Genomic DNA, 20,375 nt, shown 5'->3' on the forward strand with positions numbered 1-20,375 from the left:
CATTGAGAAACATTGTTCTTAAACTGTTGGACTATTTTTTCATACAGCTGTTCACAAAGTGGTGATCCTGCCCCATCTTTGCTTGTGAATGGCTGAGACTTTTCGGGATTCTCCTTTTATACCCAATCATGACACTCACAGTTCCCAAATGCTTATTGAGTGTTGTTAGAAGGAAAGGTGATGTAACACAGTGGTAAACATACCACTGTCCAGCTTTTTTGAAACGTGTTGCAGGCATCCATTTCGAAATGAGTAAATATTTGCACAAAACAATAAAGTTTATCAGTTTGAACATTAAATATCTTGTCTGTGGTGTATTCAATTGAATATAGGTTGAAGAGGATTAGCAAATCGTATTCTGTTTTTATTTACATTTCACACAATGTCCCAACTTCATTGGAAATGGGGTTGTAAAAAACTAAGAAATTATATGTACATAAGTATTCACAGCCTTTGCCATGAAGCTCAAAATTGAGCTTAGGTGCATCCTGTTTCCACTGATCATCCTTGAGATGTTTCTACAGCTTAATTGGAGTCCACCTGGGGTAATTCAGTTGACTGGACACACAGTTAACAGTCCATGTCAGAGTACAAACCAAGCATGAAGCCAAAGGAATTGTCTGCAGACCTCAGACAGGATTGTCATCTGTCAGCAGGACCGTAAGCACACAGTCAAGATATCAAAGGAGTGGCTTCAGGACAACTCTGTGAATGCCCTTGAGTGGCCCAGCCAGAGCCCAGACCTGAATCTGATCGAACATCTATGGAGAGATCTGAAAATGGGTGTGCACAGACGCTCCACATCCAACCTGATGGAGCTTGAGAGGTGCTCCAAAGAGGAATGGACCAAACTGCCCAAAGATAGGTGCACCAAGCTTGTGGCATCATATTCAAGAAGATTTGAGGCTGAAATTGTTGCCAAAGGTGCATCAACAAAGTATTGAGCAAAGGGTGTGAATACTTATGTACACACGCTATCTTAGTTTTTTATTAAAAAAAAACAAAAAACTGCAATAATAAAAAAAAAAAAACAAAAAAAAACATGTCATTATGGGGTGCTGCGAGTAGAATTTTCAGGGAAACATGAAATTACACCATTTTGGAATAAGGCTTTAACATAACAAAATGTGGGAAAAATAAGGGCTGTGAATTCTTTCCAGATGCACTGTAACTTCCAAATTGGTGCTGTCCTCTGCAGCACTGCTGCTGTTGTTACTGTTACATAGCCAGGATCAGCCCTTGTGTCAAAAAAAACAAAAAACAAAACAAAAAACAAAACAACAATGGAAATTTCTCAGGTAGCAAACAATAGAAATGCAGCAGCACTGAAACAATTAGCCGATTCACTGATTAGTCAGACCCGTAAAAAAGGACTGCAGAGAAAAGGATCGAGGAGGAGCAGTTTGGTTTCATGCCAGGTAAAGCGCGAGTGATGCAGTGATCATGCTGAAACAGCTCATTAAGTGCAGAGAAAGACAAACAGGGCTTTTACATGGTGGTTATTAGCGTGACGCATCACATGTCTTTCAGGTGGAGGAAGGCGCCACAGTACCACTGAAGTATGTAAGAACTGTTCAAGCCACACGTGGGACTGAGGCCATGGGTTAATTTTGAAAAAAAAAATTATACATGCAATTAAATGTGATTCATTTAGATTAACTAATCAGACCTCTTAATTAATTTTAATCACCTGACAGCACTATTTAAAATACGAGGTCTATTAGAAAAGTATCCGACATTATTTTTTTCAAAAACCATATGGATTTGAATCACGTGTGATTACATCAGACATGCTTGAACCCTCGTGGGCATGCGAGAGTTTTTTCACGCCTGTCGGTTACGTCATTCGCCTGTGGGCAGTCTTTGAGTGAGGAGTCGCCCACCCTCGTCGATTTTTTCATTGTTTAGGAATGGCTCAGAGACTGCTGCTTTGTTTGATAAAATTTTTTTCAAAGCTGTAAGGCACAACTGAGTGGACACCATTCTATAAATTCAGCTGGTTTTCCGTAAAAATTTTAACGGCTGATGAGAGATTTTGGTCTGGTAGTGTCGCCGTAAGGACGGCCCACGGCGCCTGACGGCGATCTGCACTTCGAGGCGGCAGCGTCTCGCCGTTTCAAGTTGAAAACTTCCACATTTCAGGCTCTGTTGACCCTGTAAGTCGTCAGAGAACAGAGAACTTTCAGAAGAAGTCGGCATGAGGAGTTTATTCGGACATTCCATTGTTAACGGACATTTTGTAATGAAAGAATGTGCGGGCAGAGTCGCATGTCGGGCTGGACCCAACCGCGGGGGGTCGCGACAGGAAAAACACCTCCGTTGGAAACCTTAAGGGGCAAGTTGGAACATGCCCAACCTGTTAAACAATTTCTCAGTTACTCACTTGTTGAAAGCCATTAAAAGCCGCCTGAATTCTACAAATGGTTTTCAACACGGATGTGTTTTTCCTTTCGCGGCGCACACAAATTCACCGAGTCGTCACGGAAAAGACTCAGCGAATTTGCGTGCACGTCTTTCATTACAAAATGTCCTTAAACAGTGGAATGTCCGCATAAACTCCTCATGCCGGCTTCTTCTGAATCTTCTCTGGTCTCTCACGACGTCCTGGGTCAACAGAGCCTTAAATTAGGATGATTTCAGCTTGAAACAGGCCGACGACGGCGCCTGGAAGCTCTGCAGGACGTCCCGCCCCGTGGGAAGTCCTTACAGCGACAGAAACACCCCATAATCTCTCATCAGCCGTTAAACTTTTCACCGAAAACCAGCTGAATTTCTCGAATAGTGTCCACTCGGATATTCCTCACAGAAAAAAGTTTGATAAAGCAACGCACGCCGTCTCGAGCAGCGTGTGAAACAAAGGAATTCAGCCGGGAGGGCGGGACCACATCTCACTCAAGGCCTGCCCACAGGGAAATGACGTCACCAACACGCGATTACACCAAGCATGATTGGTGTAATCGCATGTCAATCAAATCCCTATATTTTTTTTTTTTATAAAACTGCCGGTTAGTTTAATAAGATACCTCGTATGTGTGGTGTGTGTGTTTCAGATGGTTTCCTCAGAGTCACCACCGCAAAATGTTACGAGACAGAACAAGGCGCCTATGTCATCGTGTGCCTACGCGTCATACACCCGTTCCATTTCAATGTGAATTCTGACCGACAAATTTTTGTACTTTTTGCAGAAATGTCTCCACTTTCGTGCAACATAAATTTGATTTGTAAAAGTTACCAAGATTTACTGACATAAATTAAATATTAAATGATAAAAGACTGAAAAGCTGTTTAAGCATAATCCAGTAGTATGACCTCAAAAAAATAGTTTTACATTTAATGGGGCCATAAAGGTAAATGAAAGTAAACGTAGACAGTAAAACTGGTTGTCCAACATATCTGAATAAATTACTTCTGGTTTGGTTTGGTCAACCAACACAATTATGAACCATAGTATAATAGTTTGTGGTAAAATGTTACATTAACCCCAACTCTCATATAGCCAGAATTCCTTGATATAATGGTGCTGTCACTAAAGTGTCTATTTAAGCCTTTTATTTTCCATTCGGTGACATCTCAGTTTGGACATCATTATTCTAGCATCGGTGCAAAGATTCAGCCAGGTGTAGTGTGCAGTGTCTTCTGGAGTGGCAAATTCCAGATTAAAAATTCTTAAGAATTAACCATCATTGTACCAAAACATCCTTGATAACTGTGTTTTTTTTTTTACTGTTGACTCATCCTGAAATGACACAGAAAATGATAGAATCACATAAGTCAAACTGTTTATTCCAACTAAAAGAAGAGCAAATAAAATCTGTGCAACACAGCAAACTACATACAAAAACTACAAACTGCATGATGTGCCTTTCCATCTTTGAGGTCATGCAAACTGAAAGGGCTATGAATGTCCTCAAGTGCAACACCACAACCTCCAGTCACAAGTTCCACTGCCTGGTGGATCTGACATCACATGACTGAACGCATATGAACAAAATGCTAAACTGCAGGCACAGGCACATCATTTCCATATATTGTTATTCCGGGTGCCCACTGAGCTGCTGGTTTAGATCAACTAGCACAGGCAAAGAAAGACTCAGGCAGCAGCACAAAATACACAATTCAAACTCTAACCCCAAGAACCAAGTGCGCCGTGATGGGCCAAGATGGCACAGGTTTTCCTCACAGCTGACTGCCTCAGCGGGTGGTCTTACTGATGAACTCCTCCCCTCAACTGAAAGTCGTGGTCATCTGTGATAATGTTCTGTGAGTTGTTTGTTCTGGCTGATTGACTTCTGCTCTGTCTCTCCTTGTCAAGGTGCTGTCAATGAAATGGAGAAGACTGCCAACCTCGCAGCCCCCTGCCTGAGCGCGTGTTGTCTGGACAAAGTTTGCTGCTATTTGTAAATTACCACTCATGATGAACTGTGGGTCACGATGCCCGTTGGACTTTATCATGGGGACTGTCCTACAGGGACCCTTATTTCTCTTTTGCATGTTTGACAATTACTTGCACTGTTGTTCAATTAATTTTTGTTATTGTTCATAGGGCCAGAGAGGTCGGTCAACCATCTGAGCCTGGTCTGCTTCAGGTTTTTTCCTCAAAAACGCCTGAGGGAGTTTTCCTTATCACTATATGTGCTTGCTCAAAGAGTTTGGCTAAGTTAGAGCCTACCTTTGTGAAGTGTCTTGGGGTAACATGTTGTGATGTGGCGCAGTCAAATCTGTGAGCATGCTCTGGTGCTCCGCTTTGCTGCATCCACAACACCATGGGAACTGCCTTAGGTCCTAGATGGCAACCACCCAGGCAGACAACCAGTCCTTTCCCACATCTCTAAAATAATCATCTATCTGCCACCACCAGGTGAAATGTGGGCATCCTCTTGGCCTCCTCCAGCCACTTGGGTCCTCAACACTTAAGCACGTGTGTGCTAGATCATGTGTAGAGAAATAGGTCACATGGCCAAAATGTCATAGCTGACACTCCCTTATAATGCAAATGATACTCCTCATCCTGGTCTCTCTTAGTAATGGCTTCTTTGACAAAAAGGCATTTCAGCAGTACCCAAGGAGCCTCCCAAGTCACCGAGTACCAAAGACATCCAGTCGTTGCCTAAGGTCACTAATTAGTGTCCAAGTCTCACAACCATACAGCAAGAAAGGCAGCATCAGGACCCTGAAGACTTGGACCTGCATTTGCCTGCAAAGATAGACATTGCCAAACACCTCTGTTCAGTGACCTCATGACTCCATAAGCTCTTCCCACGTGCCTCTCAATCTCAAAGACCAAGGACCCAGCGACATGTATACCACTGCTGAGAAATGTGAACGTCATTGTCCATGTCATGTCCACTGTATGGCAGCTGAGGTAATTGGTAGCAAGGAAAACCTGCAAAGCCGCGGCCCTTCATTCACACTGCTGCTCACTCCTTGCTTAAAAATTACATGGAGATTGGAGCACGAGTGTCTTAAAACCAGGGAACGTCTTGGCTGGGAGGCAAGAGCACTACCACTGTACCACCTTGCCCCAACAGATTCAGGGAGGAGGAGCATGGGGTGAAGATTTTCCAGTCAGGACAAAAAATAAATAAATAAATAGAAATGTGCTTCTCATATTTATAAGGATAACTTAGAACTATGAATAATTTGGCACACACAAGATCACAAGACTACTACAACTTTATCTGTACAAAGTATGAACTTAGCTTTAAATGTGAGTGGTGTTGTTGGCACAAGATCATACAAGAAACTAAACAAAAGCAAAATTTGAGGAGGTATATTCTTCAGCAGTCACCGTATAGTTACGGACACTACAGCAGGGGTGGCCAAGTTCGGTCCTCGAGAGCCACCTTCCTGACACTTAGTTGTCTCCCTGCTCCAACACACCTGAATCCAACGAAAGGCTCATTAAAAGTCTGCTAACGAGTCTTTCATTGAATTCAGGCGTGTTGGCGCAGGGAGACAACTAAGTGTCAGGATGGTAGCTCTCGAGGACCGAACTTGGCCACCCCTGCACTACAGCATTAGGAGCCAGTGAAACAAGGACGTGTCTCATAAAATTTTACTGTTCCAGAAGCTAAAACTTGATCTCTCTGTTAATCATATTCCTGTATTATCTCCTAACTCAGCTGGCTAAAACCTTGATAAGATATCTGGGAGATTCAGATATATGGGATAATGACGCATGTTAACATCTTAGCCCATTTAATGTTTGCTTTCCAAATCTACAAAGGCACACACACCAGTGTGTGACTGAAGCTATGCTTTAGCAAGGTTGGGTAGGATTACTTTGAAATGTAATCCAAAAGTAATCAGACTACAAGTAATCCAAATGTTTGTACATACATACATGTAATCCACATGTATTCTTTCAAAGTAATCCTTCCCAACCCTGTGCCTTAGCAATACTGAAACCAGGTTTAATTAATTTAGAAACTGTATACGCTCAGAATATATGAAGAGCTCTGCTTGAAATGTGCCTATCACCCCAAATGGACCAATGTGATCTGTACAAGACAGTATGTTTGTTAAAGCTGGGGGGGGGGGGGGGGACGACGACTTTGAGGTAGTCCATAGTACTTCACTAAAACCAGCTCAGTGTCAGTAAGACCTGCTACCTATAATGGCCAATTGTCACATCAGTGCAGGCCTGGGCGATATATGGATTTTATTGATGAATTGGAGTTTTTTTTGTTGTGGATGATTTAAAAAAATTGAAAATTCGAGTTTTTTTCTCCTCTTGCTACGGCGCATCTTTCTGTCCCCAGGACCTTCCGTAGCTCCCTCCCCCCGCCCCGTTTCTTTCACACAACAACAACAACATGGCTAACCGCTAATGAAGAGCGAGTTTCGTCAGTGGTTTGGGATTGCTGCGACAGACGTGGAACAATGCTGAAGACGTTTTTAGTCAGACAAGCTTTAAATAAATTTGTTGTTTTATGCTGTATTCTATTGTTTTATATAGTTGCGATATGTTATATTTTCATTGTGAAGCACTTTGTGATTTTTATCTGTGCTATATAAATAAAATGTGTGGGAGAAATGTGTGGGAGAAATGCCACACTTTATGGCCCAGTTACACGGCACTTAACGAGGGGTGATGAAGCAAGAAATCTGGACTTTCGTTGACCGTCGTTGGCATCGTTTAACCTTCGCGCAGCTTCGTTCCTGCAGCTGGCGCTACGTCAGGATTTTTAAACTGTTGAAAAATTGGAACGAAGGGCAACAAAAACCTCAATTCATCTGTGTCTCGTTTTGCTGTCGTTCTTGACGTTTTTTAATTGTTTGTGTAGTTTTTGTAATGTTATTGTTTAATTTGACTTTGTTGGAGCAGCTGAACGTTTTCACACAGTGCAGAAGCAGGTTTCTGAGCGCTGAGACTGCTGCTGCTTCATGTACCGTTGGAAATTACAGGACAAACTAAGCCTGCTTGCTTGGATTTTTTTTGTGTGTGTGGGGGGGTGGGGTGGGGCAACAGGCACCTTACATAGGCCAGAATGAATCTTTTGTGGGGATATAATTAATTATTTTGCCACAAGCAACTGTTGAATTTGAAACAACAAAAAAGTTGCGTAATTTCCGACAGTACATGAATGCAGCACCAGCGGCAGCAGGAGCTGCTGCGTGTGCTTATTATTTTCTATTAAATATAACAATATGAGTGTAGAAATGATAATCCAGGCCTTCTGTACATGTGGCAAGAGGTAGATGAATCAAAATGATGATATAAAGCGCTGTTCTGGAAGGAAGAATTCACGTTGTGGATCAGTGATCAGCTGGTGGAAATAACCGCACGAGTCAATGCACGCATTCACACGCACTGATTAATTTACTCCTCTGATATATTCGATCATCTTTACACTTATATTTATTCCCCCTTTTGACAGTTTTCTGTTATAAATCAATATATATGGCTTAGAACATAACAGTGATACAGCAGTGACCACGGCACACTTAAAAAAACAAACAAAAAACAAACAAAAAAAAACACAAATTTAAAGCAGCCATCAAAGCGTTTGTTTAAAACAGCCCTTATCATTTTCTTACCTGTCTAGCAGCTTTTCAGCAAAACGTTCAAATGAATTTTGTGCAGATTTTATCCAGAGTTCTTCCCATGCTGGGAAAGCAAGTTTCCCTAGTCTGTGATAGCGTCTAGCTGCTGTGTTTTAAATGGTGTGTGGCAAAAGCCTAAAATAATCCCAGAAATGTCAAGTTTTGATCATACTGGTGCTATCATCATGGTCCATCATTAGACATTAGGAGTTGTGAGGCCCAGTTTATGTGAGTGCACAAATTAAACAACTTGGCTTTAATGGAACATTATTCAAGGAATTCTTACTTGTGCAATATAAGTTATTAATTCTCTCTTTACAGGAGATTATTTTCAGTCTACATGTGATTTACAGACATTTTCCCATTTCAACAAGAGGAGGGAAACAGGTTGTGAAACCTGGGGCCATATGCATAAAACTGCAGGTTCACAACTTAAACTGTGCACCCACAAAGGAAAAAATGTGCACATGCATTTTTTTTTGGTCTTCACCAAATCTACAAATAATAAGAAATGCAAGGGGAAAAAAAATGTTGGTCACCCGCCAACTTTACAGCCTTTGTCAATTGTGCTCTAGTGTTCTGGAACAGTCTACCTGCAGAAATTAGACCATCAGTCTTAACCCTCTGGGGTCCGAGGGCATTTTTTGGACAGTTCACTCACCTGGCATAAATGTTTTATTATTGCTGTTAACAGCTCTCCCTGCATCCCACAATCAAGTTTTATGTCTCTTTTTTTCCAGGACAACCTGTGCTTTCAGAATATATATGTTTTTGTTGTGTTTTATAAGTGTAATAAAGGTTTACAATCAAAAATAGGCAAGGAAAAAATAAAGCTAAAAATAATTTTCCACACGCATTTATTCAAAACACACAGCAAACTATAATAAACAACTGTTTTGACACTTTATAAAGGTAATTTGAGGTCTTGTGTGAAAGACTGTACAACAGAAAGGTTCAAACAATAAACACAAATGCACATTTTGAACAATATATTCAAAATGGTTTTCATCTCAAGTTTCCATCATGGTTTTCATCAAAAGTTTCCATCTCATATCATTAAAAAGTTATTTATAATTTAGTAAAGCTTGGTCTTCAAACACTGTTAAGTTTATATGGTTCTCCATCTTTTACATTCACAGAAACCAACATGTCTCAACATTGCACCCAGTGAGTCAAAACCACACATTCTCAAGAAATGCTGGAGACCCACACCCGACTTTTTCTGGATCAGGCTGAAAATTTTTCAACTGCCCCTCGTAATTATAATTAGCACACGGTGACCACATCATTACATTTGATTGGGATGTGGATTTCTGGGTTGATCTGTGCCTGTGGTCACTTCTTTTTATTTGTAAATTGTTGTATTGTTCATTTTTTGTTTAAACTTTTAATGTATATACTGTAAGGCACTTTGAAGTTTTTTTTGTGTTGAAACACTTTCAATATATTATTCTTCTTATTTTTTTTTAAAGGAGTAATTTAGTCCTTACAGGCCCTAAGACCCATCGGGTCGGTGGTCATCTCTAGTTCCAGTCAATCCTAAATTATTTCTTCAGCCAAGGCCATTTTACAGCTGGGTGGACTAACATGAAGCAGTATCTTGTCCAAGAAGAAGAATAGGTAACACGGGCAGGATTCAAACTAACACCTACCCATGGGCAGGCCGGGTCCTTATCCCACTGTGCTCCCTGCTCTGCTTACTATTGGTAAAAGCCCTGTGAACCTGTTGTTTTGGATTCTGTCTGACTTTATTTATTTCCACTTCACCATATCAGGCTCAACTGTGTGCACAAATGATATGACGGTTTCATGAAGTATGTGCGCTCTTCTCTTAAAAATACCACTTCATGTGTGGGGGAAAGGTGCATGTATGGTGTTTATGCAATGACATCATTTATACACACTGACCCTGACCCTACAGCAACACCAACTAATGACTAGTACACACAAACATCAAATAAAATAAATAAATAGAATCTGCCTACCTGTTCTTTTCCATTTCATTGTGCGTAGACCTGCAAAAGAAAACAAATATTACAAACAACAACATAACCAGGCAGCAGAATGGCAGTAAGCAAGCGACTGAACAGTGTTAAGGTTTCCCATCCTTGTGTGCCATCACTGCAGAACGAGGCAGAAAAAGATGCGCGTGGGAGTTCATGAGCAGCCTGACAAAAAGGAGCGCGAGAGGGAAAAAGAGAAAAAGGACAAGTATATTCTGATGCCTGAGGCTTCTTCTACAGAGGAAAGCCGTGCTTTTTCTTTTTTTTCCTCAAGAGCATGGCAAGGAGGCCGGCGGTAAACATAGTAACAGTAACCACAATCAGTGAACGGTGGCAGCAGTGCTGTAAGTCGACTTTGGGCCCTCATAATGTCTGATGATCCGGTGTGTTTGCAGTGCTGGTAACGATGGAGGCATACCGGGAGGGAACGTATACAGTAACTGAGACACACACATGCTGCAGACTGATTCCAAACTCATGCACTACAGCATGCAGGCAACCGCACCCAAAACCATCATTCCCTTTCCCAGAGGTTTTTGCTCTAGACCTTATATGAGACTGGGGCACAACATTCATGGCACTATCATGTGACGGTGCACATGGGGTAAATCCCCCCAACACACACACATTTTTTATTCTTTTTTTGTGCTTCAGTTGCTTGGTTTATTAAAAAAAATTATGTTGCAAAAAAGGCCTTAAAAAACACAAATAAAATCACCACATTTGAGTAATATTCACCATTTTCATTGCTCACTTTGAATAGCAGCATTCTTAGCTGGTGAGTTCTGATTGTGGGGCATGTATCTCACTCAACATTTTCACTGTCTGTAATAATTAACTCAGTGAATTTTATTTATTTAGTTATTATTTTTTAAATATTCAGCGAGTGTTTGAATTTCACCTGACCCACTGATCCCCATCCCAGGCCCCACCTCCCAGAATAGCCTCTGCATGCTCAGCTCTGCAGCAGCCAGGGCCTTAGGTGACACACATCTTGATTAAGAACATGCATGTCACCACTTTCACAACTGATTTGAAATAAACCTTACAATTATCATATTTCTATTTTTCAGCCACTCTTTGCAGAGGAAGATCGGTGCCACAATAAGTGGAATGGATGTTAAAACTGACTGCGGTGTGGTATATCTGCAGATAGCATCATGCCTCTGTGTTTGTAGCAGGGGTATCATCATCTTTCACTGACTCCCTTTGGTGCCCCCTCCACTTGGCCCCCCTCCAGCCTGTGTGCATACCTCTGCAGGCCAGACAGCCAATGGTGGCACAACAGTGAAAACAATGAAATGATCCCAGTTAAGTGAGATGACACTGCCCTTGGACACCACCAACCTCCAGTCAACAACACCATCTAAACACCCTTTAAAAACAAAATTAACAGTTGATATTAAAAATAATAGGTACTACTTCAGTAAGAGCACCTCTATCGTACATTACATGGTGCAGCCTGCAGGTTGTAGCCAATTATCATCCACAAAGCGAGTGGTCCATACTGGAGACATTTAGAAATACCTGTGGAATTTGTGCCTAGATTTAGGTCGGAAGAACCAATCTTTGGATGTCCTTCACTATTAGTGTGAGGAACCCAAAACCCGTCATATTGCAATACCCAGGATAGACAAATTGGTACGCTGCCAAATTTTTTTTCTCTCTCTCTCTCTCTCTTATATATATATATATATATATATATATATATATATATATATATATATATATATATATATATATATATATATATATATATATATATATATATATATATATATATATATATATATATATATCTGCAGTTCCTTGATTGGCCACTTGAAACTGCCTCCAAAAGTGAGCAGGTTCTCATTCAAGTCCATGTTAAAATGTCCAACCTTAGAGCAGAAATAAGCACGTTTATTATATAGCTACGATGCGACGCGTGCTCTGATTGGTTGATTTCCGGTCTGATATTGTTCCATATCAGACCGTTACTATGACAATCAGTCTGGCTTCCGTATCAGATTTGCGACTGTTTACAATTTTCAGGGCGGAAAATAGTACAAAGCAAAAACCGAACAAAGAGCGACAAAGAGGCCCATTCTCTGAGCGAATTTTAATACACTGACGAGTTTTAATTGGAGGAATTACAGTGATGAAAGTGGGCCATGGAAAATAAAAAACTGAAAATTTTTGGCAAGGGCCAAAGGCCTGAGGTCCCTAGTTGGGCGGGGTGTCTGGGGTTTTGCCCCCAGAAAAATTTGAGATGTCAGATGCATTCTGATACATTTTCTGGTTTATTTACCCACCAAAAAAAATCTCTAAAACCTTCAATTTTTTGTTGGGTCATATCAATTTTTCCCACCCGAGTCTTTTCACACAAATTGTATTGTGCTACCAGCCTTTAATCCAAAAAAAAAAAAAAAAAAAAAAAAAAAACATACATTGTGGTTTCAGCAAACTACCCTGTAAAAGAAATGACAATTCAAAGAACTCAAAAATAATGATTCTCAGTATTAATTCAAATGGTACAATAGGAGTATTTATGGCACAAATTTGTTTTCCTAGTTTTGGCAGAAGCTTTGGAGCTACTGATAATCTCTTTTCAAATTCCTGGCCACCTTAAAATCCTTACAAATGTGTTTTTACTTCAATATTAATTTCTGTTTACTGTACATTTTGAAGTTAAAAAACTTTTCTTACATTAGAAAACTTTATTTTTAGACAAATGAAATAGCATGAAAAGTAATGTTTACATGTAGTAATGGTAGATTCATTTATTCATTCAGCAAATGTTTAAATTTCTGTTGTGGGATAAGAAATATATTTCTTAAAATATAAAGACATATGAAACAGCACTGTGCCATTTTCTTTGATTACTTGATAGTTAAATAAATAAAAATCTAAGTTATTTAAACTGAAGACTTTTCTTGCAGTAAAAATTAAAAAACTGTGTAGCTTTATTTGGTAAAAAATAAAAACTTGAACACTCAGCTCGACAGTGCCTGGTTCAACATCAGCTGCAGCTAAAAAGCTAATTTAGCTGATAAACTTTAGCAGAGCACTAACGTCACATATTATTTTCACTCACTCACCTCAGACAAATTTTCGTCCATTGCTCAAACTCATTAATCTTGTAGTTTTGACTCGCAGAGTTAAACTCACGTCTGTATGCTAACGGTGTTAGCATTTTAGCAGCTGCGAGCTTTATCTCCACTTAATGCATGATTACTGCAGGAAAACCACGGCTCACAACTTCTAGTGTCCACAACAAAGTAAACTGTGAGGAACTGAAATGAACTGAATGAATGGATTTTGGCGTATGTTGTCAAAAATAATCTGGAAATGTTCACCACGTGAGTAAAAATCCGAATTTCTGGTAATTTCCGGAAAACTTTCATCACTGGAATTAACAGCAAACGAGCTTGAAGTGGACATGCAAAATGGAAACCAACCAGGTGAATTAGCCATATAATTAGGCATGACGAGGGGTGTGGAAGCTTTGACTGACAGTGGCTGAGCTGATCCAGACTCTTGTAACGTCAGTAACTCATTGCCCGCTAACTGCAGCTGCTAACTGTTGTGGAGGACTCTGTGCTGTTTTGAGCATTTTATTCCAATATATGCTTTGTTTTGTGGTGAAATGACCTAACAGTTACTCTAAGACAGGGGTGTCCAACCTTTTTTTGAACCAAGATCTACTTTTAAAGTTGACAGTGTATCGAGATCTATCAACACACATCGAAAGCCACAGCGTAGCCATGATTTATTGTGCACCAATATAATAACAATTTCCTGGCACAAAGGTTTTAACAATATTAACACATTATTAAAGTAAATGTGCCTGGTGTAAAGAATAAGCACAAGTAGGCCTAGGACTGGCCCGTAACAACACAACAACAAACAACCTAAATAATACAATAATACAACCTGCATGGAGTGAACAGTTCTGAAAAACTGAGTGACTGTGCAAGAAGGAAAACAGTGAGGAAACACACCAAGACAACCCAGAAGAAGTTATAGGCTTATGTGTCTGTGATTGGAGAAATTGTACATAGTGCAAATTTTGCATTTTGCATCACCACTCTTAGCTTCATAGTGGAGTAGAACGGAGAAGGCTATTGTTTCATAAAAACAGATCAAATCTAAGCTTTCATGTCAGATGTACCTTCTGGAAAATTGTAGCTGAACTTACAGGTCTTCTTTTTAAGAAAATCCTCCTCGATACCACTTCATCGTGAAGCTGCATAACTCCATGCAGATTTACCACAGAGTGCCAGACTGTGTGTATTTCTTCGTAATTGATGTAAATAAAGCCCAAGACATATTCAGTGGCAGCTTCACCATCAGAGAGCCTCAACAACAACGACCACAAAAGACTCCAAGATTCACTGATGTTAAAGGACAAAACACACAGTATTAAGAACAGGCGTATAAACTTTTGATCCAGCTCATTTAGATAGTTTATGTTGTCATTATGATTTAAAAAGAGGAAACATCTGTTTGACAATAAATGCTTCACCCACCACTAACCATGAGTGAAATAAGTTTTTGTGTCATCATTCACATTTCTGAAAAATGTGCCCCCACCCCCCCCAAAAAATAAAATCTAAAATTCTGTCAGGGTGTATAAACATTTGAGCACAACTGTACATATACAATGAAATTTGTCCTCTGCATTTAACCTATCTTAACTGCAGTTAGAATCCAACCACTAGGATCAGTGGGCAGCCACAGTCTGGCACCAGGGGACCAACTCCAGATGTGGAGATGCTGCCTTGCTCAGGGGCAGAGAAAGGTGCAGACCCTAAATAAGCATGTTTTTGATTGTGGGAGGAAACCGGCATGCCGGGAAGAAACCCACACACACACGGGGAGAACATGCAAACTCCTTTTCTGCCAGAAGAAGGAAAGAAAAAAACAAAAAAAAACAAACATATGGACAGGGGGGAAAATGTCTTGTCCAAGGACACAGACAGGTGGCACCAGTGGGATTCAAACTCAGGTCCACATTCAATATTAAATCAACACAAAGTCCCTTCATGTTGTTTCTGGGGACAAAATCATACCAAAAGTACACCAACGCAATTACTGAAGATAAAAATCATAATCACTGAAATGTATAAACAACTGTTCAGTGCTGCTTTTCTCTGGCGCTGTGTAACAAGTGCACGACTGTGACGTTAAACTGTATCGTTACCGCAACGTGCCTGTGAACATGATGCCTCGGCACCTCAGTCACCTTCAGCTGGAATGGAAACACAGCGAGGTGATCAGACTACATTTGGCAACTCAATGAGGATGGGATGTTCACGTTTATAATGTTTACCGTGCACTGTATATATATGTGTGTGTGTGTGTGTGTGTGTGTGTGTGTGTGTGTGTGTGTGTGTGTGTGTGTAAGACTGACAGGGGGGACTTTCCATCTATACAACACACATAGTAGCTGCTAAATGAGTAAGAACAGAGGATGTAGATGGGAGGTTCACAGAAAGGAGAGACTCCCACCAACACACAGTGACTCCCCTCCCTCAATAATCACATCCACGATGCCACAACAGAAACTGGAGGGATGAAAGACTTCAAATGTGGATCGTCACTTCTACATTTCACAAGACATAGTTATTGCCCCCCAAAAAAGACAAAATTTCTTCATCAAATCTTCCAACAAATGCTAATGTACCATGTCAAATCACAAAATCTGGGTAAGCACTTCCAAAACTGGAGGGCATCTCGTGGTTTATCTGATCAAGGGCCTGATCTAAGTCCTTTACCTGATGGAGTAGGTTAAAGTTCTTCTGCACTCAAAGGCAGAATATCACAACAATACGACGCAACACATCTGTCACCTTCGTTCAGTCCCATCGGTCATTTACAAACAAGAGGACGGAAAGTTCAACATTTTTAGCAAACGAGAGTAAAACTTACCCTCGAGTAGTGCAGCAATTAACACAATGATGCAAAAATATCGACGAATGACAAGTAAGAAGGTGTACGGGCTGTTTTGCAAAAAAATAAAAATAAAAATAAATTTTTAAAAATGCAGTGACAGAATGAAACAGCAAGAAAAATATGTAAATTTTCACTGTAGAGTTGTAAAATGGTTCACAATAATCACATAAACAAAATCTGACAGAAAAAACAGATTGGTAAACAAAAAAAAATGCATTTGTGTGTGTGAAACGGCTGCTCTTCCATAGGAAAGACAAAAACTGATACAACACGAATGGCTAATGAAAGATGTGTTCATGCAGAAAAAAAAAACCCTGTCACAATCTGCCGTCAAACAACAGTAACATTGTTTCAAAACATATCCCACAAACAATTACATGACCAAAGCTAAGTCGAGTACATAAAATACAATTATGTCACAGCGCACACGTTTAAGCTTCATGGATTTGATATGATTCTGGAATTATGTGAGAAATGATTTGCCGTGCAGGAGGGGACCTCAGCAGGCTAGCGTCACTGACTGGATGTATGGTCTCTTTAAGGCAGACAGATGTTTGTTGCTGTCAAACACGATGTTAAAAGAGCAACATGGAATGCCAACACATGACCTGATTCCAGAAGGGATACATTCATGCATTCACATCACGTTACACTGAACAGCCTTCACTCCAGTGTTAGAAAGATCAGCTCAGTTGATCATTTTAACACAGTGAAGCCTGACACGCACAACATGATGATGAATCTGTGTTCAAGTGACTGTGCTGGATCTGTGTGTGTGACTATGTTTACATGCAGCCAATAACACTTTCATAACCAGAATATTAGCAATAACCCAGTTGCGCACAACCATGTAAACACCCACAAAAACCCGAATATGACCCCTAGGTTACTCCTTTTCTAACACGAATATCAGGTCATATAAACGTGCATCGGAATATCCCCATAGACAGGAACATTATTTTGTGTTCTGCGCATGTCCTATCCGCAAGGAATCTTGGTCTTTTGAGTACGGCAACTACTTGTATGCGGCGCGCAACCCACCGGACACCACAGAAACAGAGGTAAACAAGTATGGTGAAATCCAAACGCGGCAGCACAGCACCACCAATTTTTAGTGAGGAGGAAACCGAATACTTCATTAGTATCGTGAAAGACATAATGTCTTTTATTGACAGTAGAAAGAGGAAGAATCAATCAATCAATCAATTTTTTTTTATATAGCGCCAAATCACAACAAGAAGAAACGGAAATGACGCATATTTGCGTCATGACGTTCTCTGTGCGTCCATGCGTCGCTGTTTAGATGGGGATATTCCAAATTATACCAGTGACCATGTATAAAGGAGTAACTGTCTGTTTAAGCATGTAAACGGGTTATTCCTAATGATTCAGAAACCGGAATATTGATCTTAACCCAAATATTAACGGCATGTAAACGTAGTCTGTTTACTACTGTGCTCAGCGTGCTCATGGCTTGCCTTTTTTCCCCTCCACTGGAGGCAGCAGTGCATACAGTTCTAGAAAATACAGAGTTGAAGCAGTAGTTTTGTCTGACTGAAGACACCGGAAAAGGTGGAGCGCCTTCAACACTGTAGAGTGGAAAGACGCGACCAAACACAAACTCAAACAATTAATGCAACAAAGCAAACATCCATGCATTTTCTGTACCCGCTTACACCGATTAAGAGTTTGGGGGGGGGTTGCAATTATCCCAGCATTCATGGGGCGTGTGGCAGGATGCCAGTCTATCACAGGGCCGCCTATAGACAAACACATTCACACCTGCGTGCACACCTATGGTCATTTTAAAGTTTTCACTTCACCTAACCTCCGTGTCTTTTTGGATGTGGAAGCTCGAGCACACAGAGGGAACCCATGTAAACATGGGGAGATTATGCAAACTCCACACAGAAAGACCCCAGGTGGGAATCAAACCCATGACCTTCTTGCTGTGAAGCAACAGTGCTAAATAACCATTAAGTCACCGTGTTGCACAAAGCAAACAAGGAAAAAAACAACAAAACAAAACCTTATATCTGGTTTCAGTTCAGCTACGCCCACATTCCAAAGGTGGAATAGAGCTTGTGCATATCTGGACTTTCAAATTGAGCTACACTTTCTGCAGCCAGGCCGACTTTGGTGTTTTCATCCTCTTACCATAGCATGCTGTTTCTTTATGCTGAGATTAAACTGTCTTTTTGGATGTAAACATCAAAAGTTGTTCATTTTCTTCTTTATTTCATCACAGTTCAAGCCTACTATGCAGCACAGATGATGGACTGTTATGAAGCAGTGGTGCAGATTAATGCATAAAAATAAATAAACAAACAAACCTCTGCATCATGTGAGTACCCATGATTCTTTTCTTTACATCAGCCAGAACAGATGCAGAAGTGCAGCAGCACAGGAGAATAAATGTGCCTTGAAGAAATGCTGCACCAGACTGACTATGAACCGATATGACAGAATCAATAAATTGGTAAATAAATGTGCATTTCAAGTCTGTATTCTGGTTATGACACTATACTGCACACAACTTCTGGATGCTTCTCATCAACTGCAAGGGCTTTGCAACTGTAGAGTTGTTTTACAACCTCAGTGTTTTCCACCAGAGAAATTGCTGATGATCTCCCACCAGCTTCCACCTCTGTCTCCAATACAGGAGGTGCTCCATTCTGATGCAGGAGCTCCTCAAAGTGCTGCTTCCAGCACCCAATTACCTCCTCAGTTTAAGTCAACAGAGTCCCATCCTTACTGTATACAGCTTGGATGGTTCCCCATTTTCCTCTCCCATTCTGCCTGCTTACCAGGTCTGTCCAAAGTCCTCCCCCACCCTCTGATCCAACTCATCACCAGATGGTGATCAGGTGACAGCTCTGCCCCTCTCTTCACCCAAGGGCCCAGAACATGTGGCCTCAGATCAGAAGATACAATCCCAAAATCAATCTCTGACCTTCGGCTCAATACTCTAAACTGCTGTTCAATGCATATGCACAAACAGTCAGAGTACAGTCAGAGTGTTCCTTCCTGCAAATCAAAGGCACAGGGAGGCGACCCTCGCGTTTACCGGAGAAAACACCAACATAGCAGCACTCAGCCTGGGAGTCATGAGTATTCCCACACCAGCCTGGTGCCTCACACCCTGGGCAACTCCAGAGAAGAATAAGGTAAAACAACTATCGAGGAAAGTGGTTCCAGAGCTGAGGCTATACGTGGAGATGAGGTCCACCAGATCTAACTAGTAGCATTCCACTTCCCACACAAGCTCCGGCTCCTTCTCCCACAGCGAGGTGATATTGCATGCCCCCAGAGCTAGCCTCTGCTGCCTGGGTCTGGACCATCGAGGACCTCAACTTTCACTGCCAACCATGGGTTCCCCCTGAGGGTGGTAAACCCACTGGGTGGAGATGGAAGGTCCACGTTGCTATTTCGGTTTGGGTGGGCTGCAGGAGACTTTCAGATTTTAAAGTGGGCCACGATGTCCTTAAGTTTAGGAATGGCTGCTCTGTACATTTCAAAGTGCTTTAAAAAAAGGCTGTGAGTGTACAGAGACACAGAGCAGGCTGAATATTTCTGCAGAGCCAGGTTAAACTGACTGGTGCAACACTTAAGTAGCAGTGATTAAAGATCCACAATGGATGTTTAGGAGTAATTTTCAAGTGTGTATGTTTGTACCACAGGAAAAACGTAAAAATACTTCAACATTTCACTCCAGGTGTGGTGAAACACTTTCAGTGAGAAGCCAACACTGTGTGCGCAGATGAGCCCATTTGAGGCAAAAAAAACATGTTTCACTGTGACAGGTTTCCAAAATTGGAATCTAACAACAGAATAACAACATTATATGAAGTTATTTGTTGACATAATGAACACATTTAGTGTAGTGTAGAGCCCGACCGATATATCGGCTGGCCGATTTTATTGGCCGATATAAGCCCTTTTCAAAGTACTCACTATCGGCCAAAATTTTGCAGATAGAACGCCGATAATTTCTCATAAACAGAACAGTTGCTGAAATAATGTTTGTGTCTGCAATGTAAAATGTCCTTGCACTGTTTGTCCAGTAGATGGAGCTCTGACTCCATTCAACTGAGAGCTGCTTACACCCCTGCTTAAATATGTTCATCACCAGCCCCAGTAGTTCACCATCACACTGCACTGATCGGCTGACAAAAGCATACAAGTAAGTTTATAAGGATGTTGTTTGTAATAACTTTGCGATTGCATTCACCCCACATTTCTCTCATTTCAGTTCAACTCAGTTTGATTAACTCAGTTTATGTAGTAATGTGTCAAATGTGCATCATTGCGTCGGTCACGCTTTTTATTAAGCCCACGTTGTGTAGACCTTATTTCTAGCATGAAAAACTTTTGTTTACTGCTAAGAGG

General features: G+C 40.9%; 1 protein-coding gene across 1 annotated transcript in view; it reads right to left on the bottom strand.

Moving 5' to 3' along the window:
* The window catches only part of mxd1 (MAX dimerization protein 1), a 47,679-nt gene that overhangs the window by 11,386 nt on the left and 15,918 nt on the right, over nucleotides 1-20,375 (bottom strand). The window contains exon 5 of the mRNA XM_034171235.1: nucleotides 10,032-10,061. Coding sequence (XP_034027126.1) covers nucleotides 10,032-10,061 — 30 coding nt within the window. The remainder of the gene's footprint in view (nucleotides 1-10,031; nucleotides 10,062-20,375) is intronic.

This window comes from Thalassophryne amazonica, chromosome 5 (genome assembly GCF_902500255.1).
Source record: "Thalassophryne amazonica chromosome 5, fThaAma1.1, whole genome shotgun sequence".
NCBI classification, from domain to species: Eukaryota; Metazoa; Chordata; class Actinopteri; order Batrachoidiformes; family Batrachoididae; genus Thalassophryne; species Thalassophryne amazonica.